Source organism: Pleurodeles waltl, chromosome 2_2, assembly GCF_031143425.1.
Source record: "Pleurodeles waltl isolate 20211129_DDA chromosome 2_2, aPleWal1.hap1.20221129, whole genome shotgun sequence".
NCBI classification, from domain to species: Eukaryota; Metazoa; Chordata; class Amphibia; order Caudata; family Salamandridae; genus Pleurodeles; species Pleurodeles waltl.
The window spans coordinates 989,420,594-989,442,684 of NC_090439.1; the positions used below are offsets into that span (position 1 = coordinate 989,420,594).

Consider the following 22,091-nt stretch of genomic DNA (forward strand, 5'->3'; position numbering starts at 1 on the left):
CAGGATGGCTTAGCGTGGTTTTCATAAGGTGCATCACCAGTAGGCTGCTATTTCCGTGCTGGGGAAAATCTTCAGGAGAGAAGGCAAACCTTCAAAATTGATAACTGACAATGGCACACAACTTACCTCCAGTGAAACGCAAATGTTTTTGGCTGACATTGGGGTTAAGCATGTTTGTACGTCTCTGTATAACCCCTGAGGGGATGGTCAGGTTGAGAGGATAAATTGTATGATTAAGGGGACTACAGGGTTGGCCAGCAGGGTGCAGAGAGCTACGAAAGACATTGTGGGTGCATCACACAACAGTAAATGCTGCTACAGGTAGAACTCCCTCTAAGTTGATGCGTGGTAGACAACCCAGCACCAAGCTACTTCCTTCGTGGTTGACGGAAAAGTACTTTTGAGGAGTGGTTGAGAATTCAAGGGAAAGTCAAATTAGGCACACTATTGATGTTGGTGAATGGGTGAAAGTTATGTCTGGTTCAGTAAACGAAGATTTATCAAAGTTTCCGGGACCCTACAGAGTAAAGGTGGTGAGACAAAATTGGATGAAGTTGGAGAATGATCAGATATGGAACTCGAGGAGAGTTGCTTTGTATCAGAAGGGTGGAAAGGGACAGGTAAAACGGGGAGAGATCAACCATCAGCTGCTCTCAGTGGTTGATAATGAAGGAAAGAGATTTTCAAGCAAGTTGTACAGGTGACTGGTGAGATGTTGTGGGGGCTCGTGTTGTCAGAAACGATCAGTTGATGACACCAGCAGTGAGGTCTCGCAGACCTCCCTGTTAGTTGGGGGTACATTGTGTAGGGGTCATTTTTCTGTTTGTAGTGACTATCTGGTGTGTCTTGTTCATTGTCTCTTGTGTCTGGTAGCAATGTCATGTTACGTTGTCTTTTGTGTTAGCACTCTGTGAGCGGTAGCATTTTGTGGGTTGTGGTGTACTATGTGTTCGGGTTTTATGAGAGGAAGGGGATGTGTTATAATGTGGCTTATTGCTGTGCTTGTTTTACCTATTTAACCAACGATGTTCTGAGAAGTCACTTTGGGATGTTGTACAGGTAAGCCTTGTGACTTTGTTGGGTTCCAAGGCATTTAGAGTAAGGGTGTTGAGAAACCGGATTTTGTCTGCTAATTAAACTTATCTAAATCATATACGCCAGCTTCATCTACTTTTCTGCGGCGCTACACAACAGAAACCCTGCCAGGTAACTAATATTCTTCTAATCAGCCTTTGTCTTGCATGCCATGTAAGCAACAAAATGAAGGACATGGCAGCATTAAACAACAACATAACATAACGTAAAGAATCTTACAGCGTGGCAGTTTTAGAAAACCTGATACCGCCCCAGTCATGTAGACAGTAACTTGGACCAACAAACATATAACGGATTCATATATGCGAACATTTCAGAACAGGAAGGGGGGGGGGGAAGAGTTTGAAAAAACAATCGGGGTAAGAATTGTCATCATTGATTTCTACTGAAGCAAAGGCAAGGCAGGAGACGTCTAAAATAAAGGCACTTTTTTTGCTTCAAAATTCGGGAGTCTCCAGTCTAAATCAGGTCTGTTTGCATGTATGGGGGTTTACACGTCAACCCCTTTGATCCCAAAGGAAATCACCCTTTTTCAAAATGGCGTTCACCTTTAATTAGTTGAGCTTGAACTACTAAAAATCCAACCGTTGCCTTCTCACTGTGTCTATTAAGCCACCTTAAGTACTTGCAATGCATTAAAAAATAAAAACATATTCTGTCAGGATAACAAGCAGCCTGATACTTCTTGCACGCCCTGAAACCTATTCCGCGCGTCTCAATCAACATAGTAAAAGGACTAGTGTAGCACGCTGTCTGCAGATACCCGTGTCATGAGCTATTGCGTGAGCATTTGGCTCCCTCTAGTGGCAGCGTATATTCACACCATCAAGGGCTGCCTGGTCTGGATCGGGCATGTGTGCTAGAGGCTCTGCTGACCATGAATGCATCGCTGCCCTCGTTCTCCATACCTGCTACGGGTACCAACATCGCCATCGCCCCTAAGAGCGCTTGCACCTACACCAGCTGCTACTGGTAAGGCATTCTCTTGCTGTCACGTTATTTGCCTGACGTACTACTTTACTTCAGTGAGGCCTCTAGACGACGGACTAAAAGCAAGGACTAACGTTAAAGAAACAGAGGAAGGACTATTATAAAATGCAAGCCGAAGACACAAAGGAGGGGCGTGGACTGAAATGGTACTAGTGCTTAGCGGGTTGAAAAAAAAAATAGGAGGCGTCAGCTGACAGACAGCTTGTACAAGTGCGGAGAGGAATAGCTCTAGTAGAGTAACCGTCTCTAGTCCTCGAAAGTGAAGCTTTCTTTGATGTCTCCAATGCCTACCGTGGTGGTTAGTGCTTCCGAGCATATCCTTCTCTTACATCCAAGGGCATACATGCTAACATTTTAGAAGAGCAAAGTGGGAGATTTTAAAAAATAATTGGAAGAATGTATTTCCCCCTTCGACTTTTGTTGATGCAGAAGCCATTTCAGACAGGAGACAGCCAAAATAAAGCCATATTTGGCTTTATAAACGGGGAGTCTCCTGTCGGAATGGGGTCTATAGCATGGTATGCAAGGGCTCCTGACTTTACTGCTTTGTACTCGAGGTGGGTGAACCACTGCAGTCTCAAGCCCGTTCCATGGTCATGGCTTCTCGACTCGAGCGCCTCTCTTAGTCTTCTAGTGTCCATAGGTCCCCCACCGCACCACTCAGCAGTAGAGGTGGATGAGGCAACAAATTAAGAGGAAGAGCCAAGTCAAGGGTCTGGCGGCGCACTTAGCGACCATTCAGCGAGCCTGAAAATAGATGAGATCTCAATGATGCTCTAAACTTCATGTAAAAATATGATAATCTCATGCATGGCAACATTTTAGAACAGGATAGTGGGAGATTTTGAAAAAAATCTGGGTAATTTTCTCCATTGACATCTATTGAAGCAGAGGCATTTTCAGGCAGGAGACGACTGCAATAAAGCTATTTTTGGTCTTCCGCCTGAATCGAGTCTATTGGCAAGTAATCTCTTAAAAATTGAGATTTTGCTAGCCTTGGTGTCTGAAAGGCTAGATTTTATTAAAGACAGGGCGGTGAGTATTATTATGCGTTCTTTTCTTACTTTATTGAACACAGCAGCCAAGAAACTACAAATCCCAGAAATCCTGGGAAAGAAACTACAACATATCGTAATAAAGAGGGTAACCAATCATATATCGAGTACGAGTACAATTATCTTGACTGAGAGCAACAAGCCCTCTGAGTCAGTCAGAATAATCTGAGAGCGAAATCAAAACCAAATAGAAAGTCAACAAGGCAAACAGAAAATCCATAAAGGAATCCACCAAGAAAGAAGCAGGATGAACAGGTAACCAGGAAGCACGATGTGACGATATGGGACATAGCGAATCCGAATGCAAATCAGCCGGATGTAGCAGAGCTGGTTGAAGGTAGCAAAACTGCAAAGGAAACAACAGGGTGGGTTAAAGAAAATGCGGCGGGATTATACTCGCCTCAGTGTCTTTAATAAAATCTAGCCTTTCGACACCAAGGCTAGGAAAATCTAAATTTTATTCCAAGACCGGAGGCTCATATTATGCCAGTTCAAAGCAATGAAATAACATTGTCCAATGGGTGGTCAAGAGGTTTACAATAAAATGTTCTAAAAGTGTTAACGTTTGACAGATCTGAGAATATCATGTAACACAGCCCCGACCAAAAGGCGTGAGAGGCCGCAGCCCCTCTCACCGAATGGGCACCAAAGGAAAGGGTAGAAATACCCACTAGGGACATGAGCCATTTAATCCAACGGGCCAGAGAGGGAGCAGACACAGGCTTATGTGGTTTTTGAAAAGAAATGAGTAACTGGGAGGAGGAAACGTTTCTAAGATCTGCAGTTCGAGAAATGTAAGACTTTAAACAATTACCAACACACAACTCGGGTTGCGAGGGGAAAAAGGGGTAAAACACAGATGATAAATTAGTTTTGGTGCGTCAACTGACCTGGAAATAAACGCCCATAGAGGAATAACGGAAGGAGGAAACATCTAAAGCTTTTATGTCAAAAACACATTTAACAGATACCAAACACAAAGGCATTGTCAATTTAGCAAACAAATGTTTGAGCGATAATTCAGCATTATCTAGCCATGCAATAAAAAGACGAAGTACAGTATTAACATCCCACATAACATTGTATTTAGGAATTGGAGGTTTAACAAAATGTACTCCCTTCAAAAGTCAGCAGACTAAAGGATGTTCGCCAATAGGTCTTCCGTCCACTCTGATATGTTCTGAAGAGATTTCAGATCTATATGTATTAACAGTCCAATAAGCTTTACCTTGGGACGCCAAAGAGGCAAGGAAATTGACAACCAGGGTTAGATCTGCTGAATTGGGATCTGAATCCCTGTCCGAACACCAGCTACACCAGGCGAACCAGGCCGACTTATAGACCTTTGTTGTGCCTGGAGCCCAGGACTGTTGGATAAAATGGATAGCTTCCCTCGAAATTCCTGAGGCTCTCCAGGAAGCCCCGAAACCCTCCAGGCTACGAGATGAAGAGCGTTGTCTATGACCAGGGGATGGGGAAGACCCTGGGGGTTCAGGAGTAAATCGGGAAAGGGAGGAATCAACACTGGAAAATCCGAGGTTAGTTCCAGTAGGATTGGATACCAAGGTTGGGACTGCCAAACGGGAGTGATCAAGATGAGGGATGACTGTTGTCTGCAAACTTGTGCTAGGACCCGAGCAATAAGGAGAAAGGGACAGAGGGCGTAGAGAAGGGAAGGGGGCCATGACTGAAGGAAGGCATCCATGGCCATTGCCAAAGGATCTGGTCTCCAACTGAAAAAGGAAGGAAGTTGAGTGTTGAGACGGGAAGCGAAGAGGTCTATCGACATTATGCCAAAGATGGAAGAAAGATGATTGAAAACGGAAGGATGCAGACGCTAGTCGCTTGAGTCGTAAATATGTCTGGAAAACCAATCGGCCACGACATTGAGCTGGCCGGGTAGATATTCTGCCCTGACCGAAATGTTTTTCTGCAGGCAGAATTCCCACAGGCTTTTGGCCAGTATAGCCAGAGGTCTGGATCTGGTACCTCCCAAATGATTTATGTACCTGACCGCTGACAGGTTGTCCATCCGGACTAACACCGTGCACTTTACCCTCTCTTTTCTAAAGGACTGGTTGGCAAAGGAATCTGCAAGCATCTCTAAACAATGGATGTGCAGTGTTGACTCCTGAGCAGACAATGAACCCCCAGTCGAGAGTTGACCACGTCTTGCGCCCCAACCTGTCAGACTTGCATATGACTCCTAAGACAAGATCTGGGGTGGCAGAGAAGATCGTACTCCCGTTCCAGGCATCTAAGTGACTGAGCCACCAAAGGAGTTCCTCTCTGGATTCTGAATCCAGAACGACTGGATCTGAGTAAGCAAGACCTTGTCGGAGATGACGGATTATTAGCCTTTGAAGGGCCCTGTAATGTAGAGGCCCTGGAAAGATGGCCTGAATGGAGGAAGAGAGAAGGCCCCCTAACTCAGCCAAATACCTGAGGGAGGTAGGGGAAATGGACAAGGCGTGACAAATCTCTTTCTTTATCAAGTCCACTTTCATTTGAGGTGGTTGAAGAATCGAATCGACTGTATCTACTAAAAAGGCAAGAAATTCCAATTGTTGGGAAGGGATAAGGAGCGACTTGTGAGGGTTGATGAGGAAACCCAGAGTTATCAAAAGATTCCAACAAAGATGTAGATGAACCAAGAGACAGGACCTGTCCTGGGCCAGTATGAGGAAGTCGTCTAGATAGATTATGAGCCTGACTCCCTGAGCCCTGAGGAAGGCAACCACCGGTTTGAGAATTTTGGCAAAGCACCAAGGGGCTGAAGACAAACCGAAAGGCAGTGTCTTGAATTGGAAGAAAGAATCTTCCCACTGGAACTGAAGGAACTTCCTGAAAGCCAGATGCTCGGGAACTGAGAGGTAGGCGTCCTGAAGGTCTAGACGAACCAACCAATTGCCCTGAAGTAGAAGGTCTCTAAGATGAAGGATAGTCTCCATCTTGAAATGATGATAAACTACGAAATCGTTGAACAGTTTTAAATTTATGACTGGACGATGTTTGTTGTTTTTCTTGTGAACAAGAAATATAGTGCTCAGGAAACCTGAAGGATCGAAGGAGACCCTTTCTATGGCTTGTTTCGTCAGTAAAGCCTGGACCTCCTCTTGAACCAACAGAAATTGGTCGTCTGAAAAATGAAGGGGTTGAGGAAGATGGGTCGGGAAGGGACGTTGGTAGAATTCTATGCAGTAGCCCTGGACGGTTTGTAAAACCCAGGGATCCGACGTTAGAGACAACCAAACGTTTAAACAAGTTGCTAGTCTGCCTCCTACGGGAGGAAGGCCAGAACTGAAAGTTCTTACCTGCAAGTTGATCGCTCTTGGTTTGAAACCCCTGCCGCAGCCTTCAATGAAACGTCGGGGATAAAACTGGGGTTTGTAACCCTGATACAAGTCTTGCTGGGAGTCTTGGTTGAAGGATCCTCAGTTGAGGTATTGTCCTTGGGATGTATAACGCCCAGCAAAGCGACTCCTTCCTCTGCCGGCCCTGCCAAAAAGAGAAGACCTTCAGCCTTTGGTCCTTCATCTGCCAAGCATGCAAATTGCCCTTTGCGCCCAATTGGACAGGGTCTCAGGATCCCCCTGAATTTATTCCTGCATGACTTGTCTAAAGCATGCCTTAAATAAAATGAAACATAGTCTGAGACATGCTCAGAAGGGAACCACTCTGAGGAATTAGGATGGTGGATCAACATAGGGTCGAACATGGGTTCCCCAAAGTGGTCCACCAAATCATCTGCCAGTGCGAGGAATGAAATTGGAGAGGGAGACATTTTTCGCCTTTTCTCCAAAGGCCCGTGATCAGAAATATCATCATTGACAATATTGTCAAAGGCGTCATCCCCATCACTGTCCGTATCCCTGAGGTTAGTAACATTAAGAGGGGAAGAAGGGAGCCCTGAAGGATTCGCCTCTCGGGTGGGAGGCCCAATCTTGGTAGAAACACCTTTAGGAGGCACCCGGGAGGGGGCCGCACGTTTCGTTCCCCTCTTTGAAGGAACATCATCAGAGGGCTGTAGCATCTTGGATAATGAGTGTAGGAAGTTGGCTCTGTATGTACTATTTCAAAGTGAGAAATAGCATGCACAGAGTCCAAGGGTTCCCCTTAGAGGTAAGATAGTGGCAAAAAGAGATAACTCTAATGCTCTATTTTGTGGTAGTGTGGTCGAGCAGTAGGCTTATCAGAGGGTAGTGTTAAGCATTTGTTGTACACACACAGGCAATAAATGAGGTACACACACTCAAAGACAATTCCAGGCCAATAGGTTTTTATATAGAATAATATATTTTCTTAGTTTATTTTAAGAACCACAGGTTCAAGATTTACAAACAATACTTTAAATGAAAGGTATTTCACTCAGGTATCTTAGGAACTTTGAATCATCACAATAGCATGTACAGTTTTGGCAAAAATGGCAATAAGCTATTTTAAAATTGGACACTGCAAAATTCAACAGTTCCTGGGGGAGGTAAGTATTGGTTAGTTTTGCAGATAAGTTAAGCACTTACAGGGTTCAAAGTTGGGTCCAAGGTAGCCCACCGTTGGGGGTTCAGGGCAACCCCAAAGTTACCACACCAGAAGCTCAGGGCGGGTCAGGAGCAGAGGTCAAAGTGGTGCCCAAAAGGCATAGTCTCCAATGGAGATAGGGGTGCCCCGGTTCTAGTCTGCCAGCAGGTAAGTACCCGCGACTTTGGAGGGCAGACCAGGGGGGTTTTGTAGGGCACCAGGGGGGGACACAAGTCAGCACAGAAAGTACACCCTCAGCGGCACAGGGATGGCCGGGTGCAGAGTGCAAACAGGCGTCAGGTTCGCAATAGGTTTCAATAGGAGACCTAGGGGTCTCTTCAGCGATGCAGGCAGGCAAGGGGGGGGCTCCTCGGGTAGCCACCACCTGGGCTAGGAAGAGGGCCGCCTGGGGGTCGCCCCTGCACTGGAGGTCGGATCCTTCAGGTCCTGGGGGCTGCGGGTGCAGTGTGTTTACCAGGCATCGGGTTCTTTGAAGCAGGCAGTCATGGTCAGGGGGAGCCTCTGGATTCCCTCTGCAGGCGTTGCTTTGGGGGCTCAGTGGGGTCAACTCTGGCTACTCACGGGCTCGCAGTCGCCGGGGAGTCCTCCCTGTAGTGTTGGTTTTCCGCAGGTCGAGCCAGGGGCGTCGGGTGCAGAGTGGAAGGTCTCACGCTTCCGGCGGGAAATGTGTGGTCTTTAAAAGTTGCTTCTTTGTTGCAAAGTTGCAGTTTCTTTGGAACAGGGCTGCTGTCCTCGGGAGTTCCTGGTCCTTTTAGATGCAGGGTAGTCCTCTGAGGCTTCAGAGGTCGCTGGACCCTGGGGGACGCGTCGCTGTTGCAGTTTTTCTCGAAGTGGGGAGACAGGCCGATAGGGCTGGGGCCAAAGCAGTTGGTGTCTCCGTCTTCTCTGCAGGGCTTCAGGTCAGCAGTCCTTCTTCGTCTTCAGGTTGCAGGAATCTAGTTTCCTAGGTTCTGGGGAGCCCCAAAATACAGAATTTAGGGGTGTGTTTAGGTCTGGGAGGGCAGTAGCCAATGGCTACTGTCCTTGAGGGTGGCTACACCCTCTTTGTGCCTCCTCCCTGAGGGGAGGGGGGCACATCCTTATTCCTATTGGGGGAATCCTCTAAAATCAAGATGGAGGATTTCTAAAGGCAGGGGTCACCTCAGCTCAGGACACCTTAGGGGCTGTCCTGACTGGTGGGTGACTCTTCCTTGTTTTTCTCACTATCTCCCCTGGACTTGCCGCCAAAAGTGGGGGCTGTGTCCAGGGGGCGGGCATCTCCACTAGCTGGAGTGCCCTGGGGCATTGTAACACGAAGCCTGAGCCTTGGAGGCTCACTGCTAGGTGTTACAGCTCCTGCAGGGGGGAGGTGTGAAGCACCTCCACCCAGAGCAGGCTTTTGTTTCTGTCCTCAGAGAGCACCAAGGTCCTCACCACATGGGGACAGAAACCCGTCTCTCAGCAGCAGGCTGGCACAGACCAGTCAGTCCTGCACTGAACAATTGGGTAAAATACAGGGGGCATCTCTAAGATGCCCTCTGTGTGCATTTTTATAATAAATCCAACACTGGCATCAGTGTGGGTTTATTATTCTGAGAAGTTTGATACCAAACTTCCCAGTATTCAGTGTAGCCATTATGGAGCTGTGGAGTTACTTTTTTACAACCTCCCAGACCATATACTTAATATGGCCACAACTGTACTTACAATGTCTAAGAATAGACTTAGACACTGTAGGGGCATATTGCTCATGCAGCTATGCCCTCACCTGTGATATAGTGCACCCTGCCTTAGGGCTGTAAGGCCTGCTAGAGGGGTGACTTACCTATGCCACAGGCAGTATTGTTTGTGCATGTCATCCTGAGGGGGATGCCATGTCGACTTTGCCTTTTTCTCCCCACCAACACACACAATCTGCAATGGCAGTGTGCATGTGTTCGGTAAGGGGTCCCTAATTGTGGCACAACATATGCTGCAGCCCTTAGGGACCTTCCCTGGTCACAGGGCCCTTGGTACCACTGGTACCTTTTACAAGGGACTTATCTGTGTGCCAGGGGTGTGCCAATTGTGGAAACAATGGTACATTTTAGGTGAAAGAACACTGGTGCTGGGGCCTGGTTAGCAGGGTCCCAGCACACTTCTCAGTCAAGTCAGCATCAGTATCAGGCAAAAAGTGGGGGGTAACTGCAACATGGAGCCATTTCGGTACAATGAGGCTTCTAAATTTTGGGAAATATCCAGAATGGAAACGGAAACGGCATGCTGCACAGAATGTTTAATAGAGGACTTTAAATTGTCTTTTAAAAACTGGGCCTGTTCATCGCCAGACATTATGAGGTAAGATGGAAAATACCCACTATTAAGAATAAATAATAATACATAATAATAAAAATATTTAACAAATATTGCAACCAGAAACCCAGCAAACAATTGAAAACCCACAATAATCTATTAAGAAACTGTGGGGATAAAAAACAGACATGCAGGGGTTAAAATAGTTGAGGGCGGAGGGCGTGTGTCAAGGCGGAGCCAGAGAGGGACTGTCAATGAACTGGGAATGCCCCTGAGGCAAGAGGGGATGCCCTGAAGGCTGACGAGTGAAGAATACGGCGAGCAAGAGCCAACTTGCCTGAGGCCTCGCAACGAAGAAAGAGCTCTGCACCACAGCCGTTAGAGGAGCGTAACGGCAGAAAGGTGGAATGCCTCAGGAGAGGCAGTGCGCACGATAGAATGCAAAGGAAGCGCAAGACATTCACATCAAAGGCAATGCAAGGCAAATAAAGTTATATATTAAACATATACCAAATATACACAAGATGCATGAAAAATAAATGTATATAAAGCGAGCAGAGTGCTTAGCTTGACTGCGAGCAGCAAGAAAAGAGGGTTTATTGCTCTCAGTCAAGATAATTGTACTCGATATATGATTGGTTACCCTCTTTATGAAGATATATTGTAGTTTCTTTCCCAGGGTTTCTGGGATTTGTAGTTTCTTGGCTGCTGTGTTCCATAAAGTAAGAAAAGAACGCATAATAATACTTGTCTCCGGTCTTGTAATAAAATTGAAAAAGTATATGTACTTCTTCAACATGCAGAAGCTTTTCCGCTTAATACATTAGATTATATTTGCACATTGCACACCCTGAATTCATATATTGGAAGGTGCTCTCATATGTGGTAAAAAAATGAAAAAGAAAGCTCTGTAAAATAAAATATTTGCCAAGGATCATACAATTTGGTTAAGCGCTGAAGGTTTCCTAATTTCACAATATGAAATTCACCCACTAGGGTCTAACTCTTTCTCTCCTTTTTAACACCAAATAATTATTCATTTAAAAAAAAAAACATTCTTAGTGCATGATTGTTGATCATGGGTAGCATGCAGAAGCCACACTGAAGCTTAACTCATTTTGGGCATGAGGGTCCAAGAGTACCTTGAGCTAAGCCAAAATCAGACTTCTGTTTCAAGCCTTAAGTGGTCTGCCCACCTCTGTTCAGCAGCCAGAAGCGAGCTAAGCTTTCAAGTGACATCTGTCCTTGCCATCTTACCTCAGTCACCACAACCCTAGATCCTGCCAATCCTATAACAGAGGTTGTGGTGTCCCTTGTTTGCATTCCTTAACATTTTCGATGGCTTTGCTGGCGAATTAGCCGGAAATGTTCTCATCAATGTCAGCAATCATTTCCGGGCTACATAGTCCTAATTTATTTTAGCGTAGAAAACATCTTTTCTTTTCTACCATTTTGTAAATTCAAATATTGCAATGGGCCTTTTTTTTTTGACAAACCATTTTTATTAGTTTTATGTGAAACGGCTTAACAGTCCGATAGGTCACTGGTACAATCAGCACAGGTAAAGTAGCACACCATATCGATCCAACGCATGATACACTAATGCACATACAGGAACCACTGCCCTGTTTGTCAGACTGCACACATCCCCCTACGGTGAACCCAGGCATCTTGCCCCATTCCAACTGCACCACACCTTTGTGTATTTGGCCAGGCGTCCTCGTACTTCGCAGACCACTTTCTCCTGCTGTGCACACCAGTCCACCCCTGAAGACATTTGATGATCGTGGGAGCGGCCTCGGCCTTCCAGTTTGCTGCAATGTCTCTTTTGGCCACCAAGCAGGCCACCCCCACAAATGTCCGCTGTGCTCTCCTGGAGCCCACCCCATTGAGCACCCCTAGGAGAGCTAGTAATAGAGCCACTTCAACTTCCATCTGTATAACTCTCGAAATCTCTCCCAGCACCGCCCTCCAATAACAGGTTATTTGAGGGCAAGTCCATACCATATGAAAGAAGTCTTCGTTGAGGCTTGCACAACGAGGACAGTCCGCTTGGGGCTGCAGACCCGCTTTACACAACTGGTCAGGTGTGAGGTATGCCGTGTGAAGAAAGTATATCTGTACCACTCGGAGACGGGAGGTCGTAACTAGAGACCGTGGGGCCATCAACGCTTCCCTCCAGTCTCCATCATCTATTGTGCCCACCCATTGCTTCCATCGCTCTCGGAGCTTGACAAATGTTTGGGTGGTGTTACTAACTAATGAGCGGTAGATGCATGACACTCTCCCTCTGCCTAGAGCGCCCATCATAACTTTGGCCTCTGCGGGGCTGAATTCCGGGAGTCCCTGTCTGAATATGTGCCTGCAATGCATGTCTAAGCCGCAGAAACTTGTGAAACTGGGACTTATGCAGCTCAAATTGTTCCTGGAGCTCCTGAAACGATCTCATGCGGGAGCCGGTCCATACATCACCCAGCTGGGAGATACCTATGAGGTCCCATTTATTGAATCCCCGAAGCGCTGAGACCTCCCCAAGCCACCATCCCTGCCACAACGGCATCTGCTAGGTAAGGCGGCGCCACTACCCATTTATTCGCTGTGCAGCCCTCCACCCCGCCAACACCACAGAGTCACTTCCGGAACATTACGCCGCAGGGGTTCACCATACAACCTCCTGTCGTGTAGGCTCTCATTATTCTAATGAGACTACTGGATTTTGAGCAGCAAGACCGTCCACAGTGTGGGAGACTGAGTCTGACCCACAGTGGGTGACACCTGTCGCTCCAAATCCGGGTTTTGCTCCCGCTAAATAGCAGTGCCTCGTCTCTCCTGAAAGGTGGAGATGATTGGGCAGCTGAGCTCATGACATATCATACTTCTCAGGGAAGTCGTAGTCACTCAGGTCGCATCCGGTTCTCTCATTCACAGTTCGGTCTCATATATAAATGACAATAAAAGCAGGATGAGTTTTAAAGACTGGTTTAATAAAACAACTGCATTTTAGATAGCGGAGCGTGAGCTGCAATAACCAGAACAACACAACATGACAATATTAAAATGGTGACGATGAGAGTGCAGCATGAGAATAACGCTATCATATTGTCACTAGAATCGATGGACTATTTTCTATCTAAATCATAATTTGAGCACAGCTTGTTAAGCTCTAATCCTGTGCTTCAGGTTCCCCCGGGAGGACATCAACCCTCATACCTGAGCAAAGGCCTGTAGTCTGCGTTAGCATCTGCAGCGAAGCATTCCGCATACAGTTGTGGTTTCCTGGCTGGAATCTCCCTCTTAATGTGTAATGGGACTAGGAAGTGTTTTTATAATAACACAGCTAATGTTCTAAGAAAATGTCCCTAAGTAAGGATGTGTATTTTCTACGTATGTTGGAGACTAAACTTCTACCACGTTCACCAGCAATGTACAAAACTGTAGCCTTGACTGAAGCACAAAGTGATCAAGAATGTCTTGTTTGAGAACACAGTGCTGGGCTAAGCAAAACAGTTAGATAGAAGAAATTAAAACAAAACCGTAAAACTGGTTATTGTATGAATAACAATGCGAAGCCAAATAAAATATATCTAGGTCAAAGTGCACAGCGGCCTAGTGTATTAAACTAACGTGCATGGAGCTATAGCTAAAATGGCTACACAACACTCCCAAGCAAGCCAGAGAAGCCCATCGTCAAGAGTTATAGCTGATATGCCGGATCCAACCATCCCCCTCCCAACCAGTCGTGGATGACCAATAAATGCAAAGCTAAGTAGTATAGCTAGAGGTTGGACATTCCTAGTCCTCCTTCATAAACATCCCCTTGACAGGTACAGAGCGCTAGCCGGGGGCGCGAACCATGCCATTAGAACCGCTGTGCCACTGCCTCCATCTCCCTAAACCACTTCCTAGGAATATGGTGCGAAAATTTTTGAAGCACGTAGAGGAGCCGAGGAAGCACCATCATTTTATACAGCGCAATTCGGCCCAGAATGTTGAGGGGGAGTGACTGCCAGCGCTGGAGGTTCTCCTTGACTCTCCGAGTTACGGGTGTTACATTGAGGGACCACGCCAACTTAGGCAAGAATGCCACATGTATCCCAAGATACCGGAAGCTATTACGGCGGAAGGGAATACCCTGTTGCCAATCATAGCTATCTCTGGCCGGGCTCAGCGGGACCAGGAGAGACCTACTGGGATTTACTACCAGACACGATGAACCGCTAACAGGCCTAAGAGTTGCAACACCCGCGGCCCGCTTCTAGCTGGGTTAGCTAAAAACACCAGTACATCATCTGCGTACAGTGCAATGCGATCCTCCTGCCCAGTGGGCCAGGCCCACCCATCAATCAAGGGATCCTCACTTACCAGCTTCACCAGCAGCTCCATCGCTAGAGCGAATAAAAGCGGAGAGAGAGGGCAGCCCTGACGAGTCCCCCTCCGGATGGGGAACAAATCTGACACCATCCCGTTCACCTGCACTCGGGCTGTAGGGTTAGAGTAGAGGAGCCCCACCAACGCCCGAAATCATGGGCCGAACCCGGCCTTCTCCAGTACCCCCAGAGATAGGACCAATCCACTGCATTGAACGCCTTCTCGAAGTCCACGAGAAGGAGTGCCAGTGGTGGGGGGGGGCCAGGAGGGCCTGGTTACCAGCGCCACGTGTAGTTGTCTGATACAAAGCTGAGTACTCCTATTCAGCATGAAACCACACTGGTCCGAATGTATTAGTGAGGGCAACACTTTTCGCAACCTGGCTGCCAGAACTGTAGAAAAAATCTTAATCTCTGTGTTAAGGAGTGAGATTGGGGATTACTACAATAGTTGCCTGGTCAAGGTCCGGTGGGAATCCCCCAGTCCTTTCTGCTTCCTCAAACATGGCTAGCAGGTGTGGGGCGAGTACATCTCAAAATTTACTATAGAGCTCAGCTGGGAACCCATCCAGACCTGGAGTCTTACCCGCCGCTAACTCGGAGATGGCGGCTCCAATTACCTCAACACCCACCGGTTCGTCCAAGTCCCGTCTGTCAGCCACCGAAATCTTTGAAAAGGACACCTCATATAATAGGGGGTCATCCCTCTCCGCCAGGGGTCTGGGGCGCTCCTCATATAATCTTGCATAATAGGTGGCAAAGCCCTTCGCAATCTCGCACGGCGACCTGGAGGCTGCCCCTGATTCAGCAATGATCTCTGGGACGATCCTCCCCGCCATTGGGCCAGTTTCCAGCAAGTGCAGAAGCTTGCCATTTTTGTCTCCCCACCCATAAACCAGGGCCACAGAAGCTCGCCACATATGCTTCGCTCTCTTGAGAGTGGCATGCCTAATCTCCTGCTGAGTCAGGATGAGCTGCCTCGTGATTACTTCATTGTCGGCCTCCACAAGTCGGCCCTCCAGATGCACCGCTTGGGCCTCCAACACTGACACTGCCTAACTACGCGCCAGCTCCCTCACACGAAGAAGGTATTTTGCGTGCCCCCCGAAGGGTAGCCTTACAGGCAGCCCAAAGTATACCAGGGGACTACACTGAACTGAGGTTAATAATACCCGCCTAGCAGACTTGGACATAGGCAAAAGAACAAGAACAGTGCATTCCCTACGCCCACCAGACCTTTCCATCATGCCTATCAAGCCAACCCTGAAAAATGAAACATTGAGTCAACCTTAGCACAGAACCGCTAAACAACCCCTGAACTCCCCCCAACTGCCCTCCTCCCCATACTTCCAACCCAGAAGCATCTGTTGCCCCAAATAGTAGATACAGAATGTCTACAGTGAACGTGGAATGGTGGACCCCTCCATTTGAGTCGGAGTTCTGCAATGCGGCCAAACACTGTCCCTCACCTCGCCTCCGGGGGTGGAGCGCCTGCCCGGACCCTCCCAAATACTCACAGCACCAGGAGTCAGAGTCAGGAGAGCAAAGGAGATTGGCTCAGGCGCTCCCCCTCCACATCTCGAGTCGGCCTCTTCTCCTCAGGGCCATCTGGCACAGCCACTCCGCCAGCGGGGGCCTGGTCCTGCCGTACATCCTCCGTTGAGTCTCGACGAGGGCCTCTCCTCCCTCTCCGACGAGACCGGGTGCGCCTGCGGCCCCGTGCTCCCGGGGGGCCAGCCCGGCCCGTCTCCGGCAGACCGCGCCTTGGCTCGGAGGGCCCCCCCGAGTCACACAGTACTTTTCTGTGAGCCATTCCCTTGCAGCCTCCGGTGAGTCAAAGAAGAAGGATTTCCCGTCCATCATGACTTTCAGCCTTGCAGGAAAGAGGTGCATGTATGTCAGCTGCATGGCTCGCAGTTTCTGTTTGACTCCCTTGTACGAGCGTCGCCAGGCCTGCACCTCACAGGTATAGTCCGGGAATATGAGGATCCTATGGTTGTCCCAGCTGAGATCTGACTGGGCTCTAGCCTCTCGAAGGACAACATCCAGGTCTTTGAAATTCAACATTCGTGCTATCATTAGCCGGCGGGGTCCATCCGGCGGCAGCCGCGGCATCAGAGCCCTAATGGGCCTATGGGCGCGCTCTATGGCAAACCATGGGGAGAGCCGCTGGTCCGGGACCCACAATCGAATCCAACGGTCCAAGAATTCAATTGCAGACATTGTCTCCGCTCCCTCCGGGAAGCCCACACATCGCAAATTATTACGCCTGGGGCAGTTTTCTGCATCTTCAGCTCTGCGGTGTAGTTCACCGGTACGGGTCTGCAGCTGGGTGAACCTAATTTTAAGGTCCGCAATCTAGTCCTTAGTCTGTGAGACCCAGTCCTCAACCTCCTTGATGCGACCTACCGCCTTTCGCAGGTCCTGAAGCAGGAGGCCCACATCCTCCTTCACTTCACCGACCTTGGCTTCCACTGCTAACTGCGAAGCCTGGATAGTCTGAAGAATCATGTTCACTCCCCCGGCCGCAGCCTCCGTCTCCGGCTCTCCCATCGCCTGAGAGAATCCTTGCTTAGTAAATTGGTCTATACTCTGTTGCGATGCCAGCGGCCGCTTGCCCGATTTGTCTCTCCCCATCTCGGTTGTGTGGTCAGGGAAGCGCCACTATGGCCGACCACCCTCCGTCAATGTGGTCTCAAAAGAGCCCCGAACAGGGTCTCCAGCTGCACTCTCCTGCCTCCGAGGGTATCTCTGGGCCGATGGACGGAACACAGCTCCTCTCCCCCAAGGGCGCCGACTCAACCCTCGAGCATTCACTCCGCAGCTGTGGTCCATGGCCCAAGCGCACCCGTCCACCACTCTGGGCTCAAAGGTCTTACACCACTCAACGGGCTGATCCAGGAGCTGGCTGCCACACACCTCTCACCGGGGCTCCACCCAGCCCTCCTGGTCTGCGTGATTCCTCCATGGATCTCTGCCTCCACACCCGGAGTCCCCACAAGGGCCGCCGCCGACTGCGTATGACCCTGATCTCCTCTGAGGGGGTGGGTAGCAGAGGGGCAGGAGAGAAGGGAGACAGGGGTCTCGGGTCGCCCCAGAGAGTTCACAGAGGCGCCCCACCGGGCGCGCAGTCCAGTCAGTCTCCCGCCACCAGCCCCTCACCGACCAACCATCACCTTCATGGGGCCCAGCCTGGCCCGCATCCCTTTGCCGCCTTCCAGCAGGGCCACGACTGTGCTGTCGTCCGCCCCGGGGGGCCCAGGCTCCTTATTGCCACTGTCCAGCCCAATCAGCCTGCCACCATCGGTCCATCAAGCACGTCAGCAGTCTTCACATCTGTGGGGCCCGCTTCCTTTGCCCGCCACTGCTGTGCCGACCACCGGGGCCCCGATCGCAGCGCCGACCACCCTGTGGGCCTCGGGCTCTCCTTCTCCGCCTGGATGTCCCCGGTCTCAGAATCCACCAAGCGAGGCCCAGTCAGGTCAAGGGCCCCGCAGCGCTCCCTCCGCCGCAACAAATTTCAGGGGGGGCTCCGGCAAAATCCTGTGTTTGGTCGTGGGGAAGTGCCAAATCCTCCCCCCGCGCTCCGTCCCACCCCAAGCCGCAGCACGGACCACAAGCCGCGGCCTGGGGGGGTCTAGATCGCTAAGTCTTTTGTTCTCCGCGGGCGCGGCTTACTCACCAGTTTGGAGGGGCCGCCCCAGCTCCAGGCGCGCCCCTACCGAAGGCGCGCCCGCACTCTGCGGCCCCAAAGGCCCTGCAGTGGGCTGCTTCGCCCACGAGGCCGTGCAAACACCTGCCGCGACATCCTCTGGCAGCGGAGCCCATCCGCGGCTCAGCTGAAACTTCTTCTGCCAGGAATTGGATCCCCGGCCGCCCCGGCACCCGGGGGTCCGCGGGCGGGCAGGGGGGCACCGGGACAGTGGGCCTCTCGCCGGCAGATGACGGAGGGGTCCGGAGCACTCCTAGAGTGCGACCGCCATCTTGACGGCAGTTACCACGCCCCATGTTGGGCATTTTTAATGGTATTTTGCATGCATTATTTGTTTGCTTAGCTTTGTTTGGATTCGTTTTTGAAATAAAAATGTTTTCCTCCATGACCTCTGACTGTAAATCTGTCTTTGGAAGAGCGGTATTGGAGCCTCAGATTTGCAGCTGAAGTTGAATCGCACAAAGCAGCATGGTTCCCAAGAGAGTGGTCTTAAGAAGAAACTGGCGGGTTTAAAGCCCTTAGAGTGGGCGTCATCCACTTACAGTGGTTGAGTTGAGAGATATTTGCATATGAGCAGATACTGAGGACCCCGCAGAGTGCTGTGTGCAAGTAATGCATTGCTCATCTGCCAAAGTGATTAATTGCACCAACTGATGCTGATACTGATCTTGCAGCAGCCTTGTCTTGGCTTTATATTGTTTCCTTTACACTGTTGCATGGCAGCTTTTCCCAGAATGGACAGCCAGGGTGCCTGATGGGTCAAGTTGCCTTTCACGTTTTATTCCTCAGGCATGGGTCAGTAGTGCCGTCACTGACATCCTAGCAGAATCAATGTTTTTATGCAAGATTTACATTTAGTGTGTTTCTTGCCCTGCTTTGCAATGCTATTATGAACTTTTGTCTGTTTTCCCTACCATAACCTACTCCCACCTTAGAGAAGCCAGTTGTGAGGATAAAGCAGTGGGAGGGGGCGTGTAAGTGCGTTCATGCATATGTTTGAGTATGCAGACATGATGCAAGAGTAGCATATGAGGCATGTGTTTAAATCTGTTGCTGTTTCTTCCTGCTGAGATGAAAGTCTGGTCTCTTGCACTATTTGGTCACAGACAGAACATTAGCGTTCCTTTATAGGGTCAAGCCTGCGTCGCATGCGTTTGCGCATGCATATCGCTAGCGAGACGCTTTAGGAATTAGAAAAGGGCTCGGAGCCCCATCCACGTCACGCCAGTGTCTTTCATTGGTTTGTGGGCTTGCCTTTTAGAATCGGCTTGCTTTCATTAGTGGAAGGCATGCATACTTTATGCCTTTTCCGGTGGTTAGCTCTCCTCGAGCGCAGCGACCAAGTACTGAAAACATGCGAGGCTCGCTGTTTCCCGTCAGGTTTGTGGACTACTTTTTATCTTTTTTCCCAGCGTGATCTCGCTTGGCAGAAGTCGAGCGTTTTGCATAGATGGATGAACTGCAATCAAAACCGTTGCCCTCGATGGGCCATCTAAAATATAATTCACTTCAAGCATGAGTGCATCATAAATGTTGTTCAATTCTGTTTTTTATAGTCCAAGCACCATTCTGCAAGATTCACGGAAAGCATATTTTATTAATATTTACAAGTAGCCGAAAGCTATAAAAAAATATTTGGAAGCATGTCAGTTAATGGCGTTGTGTCTTATGTGTTCATTGCAGAATGAGTGATAGAGTGGCCTGCAAGTTAATGATACCCTGGAAACATCAGTAATTGTTTCATACAGTGTCATATTATATCTGTGTCCTTGCGTAGTCTCATATTAACTCAAAGATTGAAGAAATGAAGAGCTCAGCTCAAACGCTGTGTTGGGAAATGGGATCGGCCTGATGTGATATTGAAAGATCCCTCACTCTGTAATCTCTACCAGACTAAGGGGGTCATTCCGACCCCGGCGGGCGGCGGGCGCCGCCCGCCGGGCGGAAACCGCCAGAAGACCGCACCGCGGTCAAATGACCGTAGCGGTCATTCTGACTTTCCCGCTGGGCCGGCGGGCGACCGCCAAAAGGCCGCCCGCCGGCCCAGCGGGAAAGACCCAGCAACGATGAAGCCGGCTCCGAATGGAGCCGGCGGAGTTGCTGGGGTGCGACGGGTGCAGTGGCACCCGTCGCGATTTTCAGTGTCTGCCAAGCAGACACTGAAAATCTTGCTGGGGCCCTGTTAGGGGGCCCCTGCACTGCCCATGCCAGTGGCATGGGCAGTGCAGGGGCCCCCAGGGGCCCCACGACACCCGTTCCCGCCAGCCTCTTACACCGCCAGGAACATGCTGGCGGGAAGGGGGTCGGAATCCCCATGGCGGCGCTGCTTGCAGCGCCGCCATGGAGGATTCCTTTGGCCAGGGGAAAACCGGCGGGAAACCGCTAGTTTCCCTTTTCTGACCGCGGCTTTACCGCCGCGGTCAGAATTGGCCAGGAAGCACCGCCAGCCTGTTGGCGGTGGGGTCAGAATGACCCCCTAAATTTACTGGAGAAACGATTACAGACACTGCCGCCCACATTTTCTCCTGTCACTGTGTCTCGGGTGAAGTACCTTCTGTTTTGCCCGTAGCCATTTTCAAGGACGGCTGTACATAAATAGAAACAAGCATTTGCAATGCAACTGGTCTTGCATTTGCTCGAGTTAGAGCTATTAGCTTTGTAAACTCCTAACCAGACTTTTCTTGCCACACAAATTATGCGGTTTTTTTTCTTTGCATTTGTGTTAGGAGTTTACAACGCTAATAGCTGTAACTCGAGCAAAATGTGAGACCTGTTGCATTGCAAATGCTTGTTTATCTTGTGTCCACCAGGAGCTGCTCAGTTTATTACTTGGACATCAGAAGCCCTACTTACTCACCACGTCTGCATTGACCTGAGTGTGGTGATGTCATTAAGAAATTCCTGCAAACATTTATTATGTTCATGTCAATGAAGGTGTCTTCCGATGGCAGTGTTACTAAGGAGGTGGAAAGAGCGTGTATTTTGGTTCCATATGGTAGATGTAGGTAAGGGCCAATTATTATAGGGTGTCAGACTTTTTATTTGTGGGGCCTTCATAGAATGTAACATTGAGTTTGCTATTCCTGGAGGCTAGCTCTGGCATTGGTGCCACAAAAATACTTCTCCTTGCAGGTTTCTCTTTACAGGCAGTGTTATTGCACTGTTTACCTATGTCCCGCTACGGAACAAATACACTCCAAAAGCACAGGAGTCATTATGATTATGGATATTCTGAAGTAGTTATCCATTCTCCACATCACCATAGCTCTGTTAAAACAACTTTAATTACTTTTTTTCAGACCCTTACAGTGAAAACATTCATCTAGCATTCGGTGGCACTCAAAATGTCACACGCATTAGGCTGAACTGTCACACATATGAACTAACTGCAGCTATATCATTGTCATAGATAGCCAGTCAGAAACCTTGGCAGCCCTGTGTGAAAGTGCTCAGAGAGGGATGGTATGCTAAGATTTTTTCACGTGAGTACATTTACAGTGCTTTGCAGGTTCTTGACTGTCAGCCCATCTAAAATCCACAGAAAATGCAAGTATCTGAGCACCGAACCTGTGTCTTTTGAACTCTATGGGCATTCCCAGACCTTTTTTTGTGTGTAATTAGCTTAAATGAAAGTGTTGAGCCTCTCGTGATATCATTGTCTTTGTTAAGTCAGGAAGCAGGTGATGTCAACATTAAAATAGAGTACCCTGCCTTCCCTTAACTTAGTTTTGCAATTTCTTTTTAGGAAGGCTTATTGTTTCAGATCGATTTTAAATGTAACGTGTGTATTTATTTAGTAAATAAATTGTACTGATGTAGCACCTCAAAGAATTAAAGTCAAAGCATTAACCTCTGGTGTAAAAAAGTAGAGAAGAGCAATGGTTTCACATTGTGCAATTTAGCAATGGCTAAATTGTACAATGTGAAACCTTGAAAACGGAAGTCATCCCAGCCTCCTGTCTTGACCAAACTGTGTGATCCCAGAGAATTATCTTATTTCAGTGTGTCTTATTTCTTTATCATCACATTTGAGAGCACCGTGACATACATCGGTTCAGGATC

General features: G+C 48.8%; 1 protein-coding gene across 2 annotated transcripts in view; it reads left to right on the forward strand.

Moving 5' to 3' along the window:
• The first annotated feature begins 1,910 nt into the window (after positions 1–1,910).
• NTAQ1 (N-terminal glutamine amidase 1) overlaps positions 1,911–22,091 on the forward strand; it is a 98,649-nt gene continuing 78,468 nt past the window's right edge. The window contains exon 1 of one of the 2 annotated variants that reach the window (XM_069220707.1): positions 1,911–2,067. In XM_069220707.1, the coding sequence (XP_069076808.1) occupies positions 1,973–2,067 (95 nt within the window). In that variant the 5' untranslated portion in view covers positions 1,911–1,972. The remainder of the gene's footprint in view (positions 2,068–22,091) is intronic. The other variant, XM_069220708.1, reaches the window with a different exon arrangement.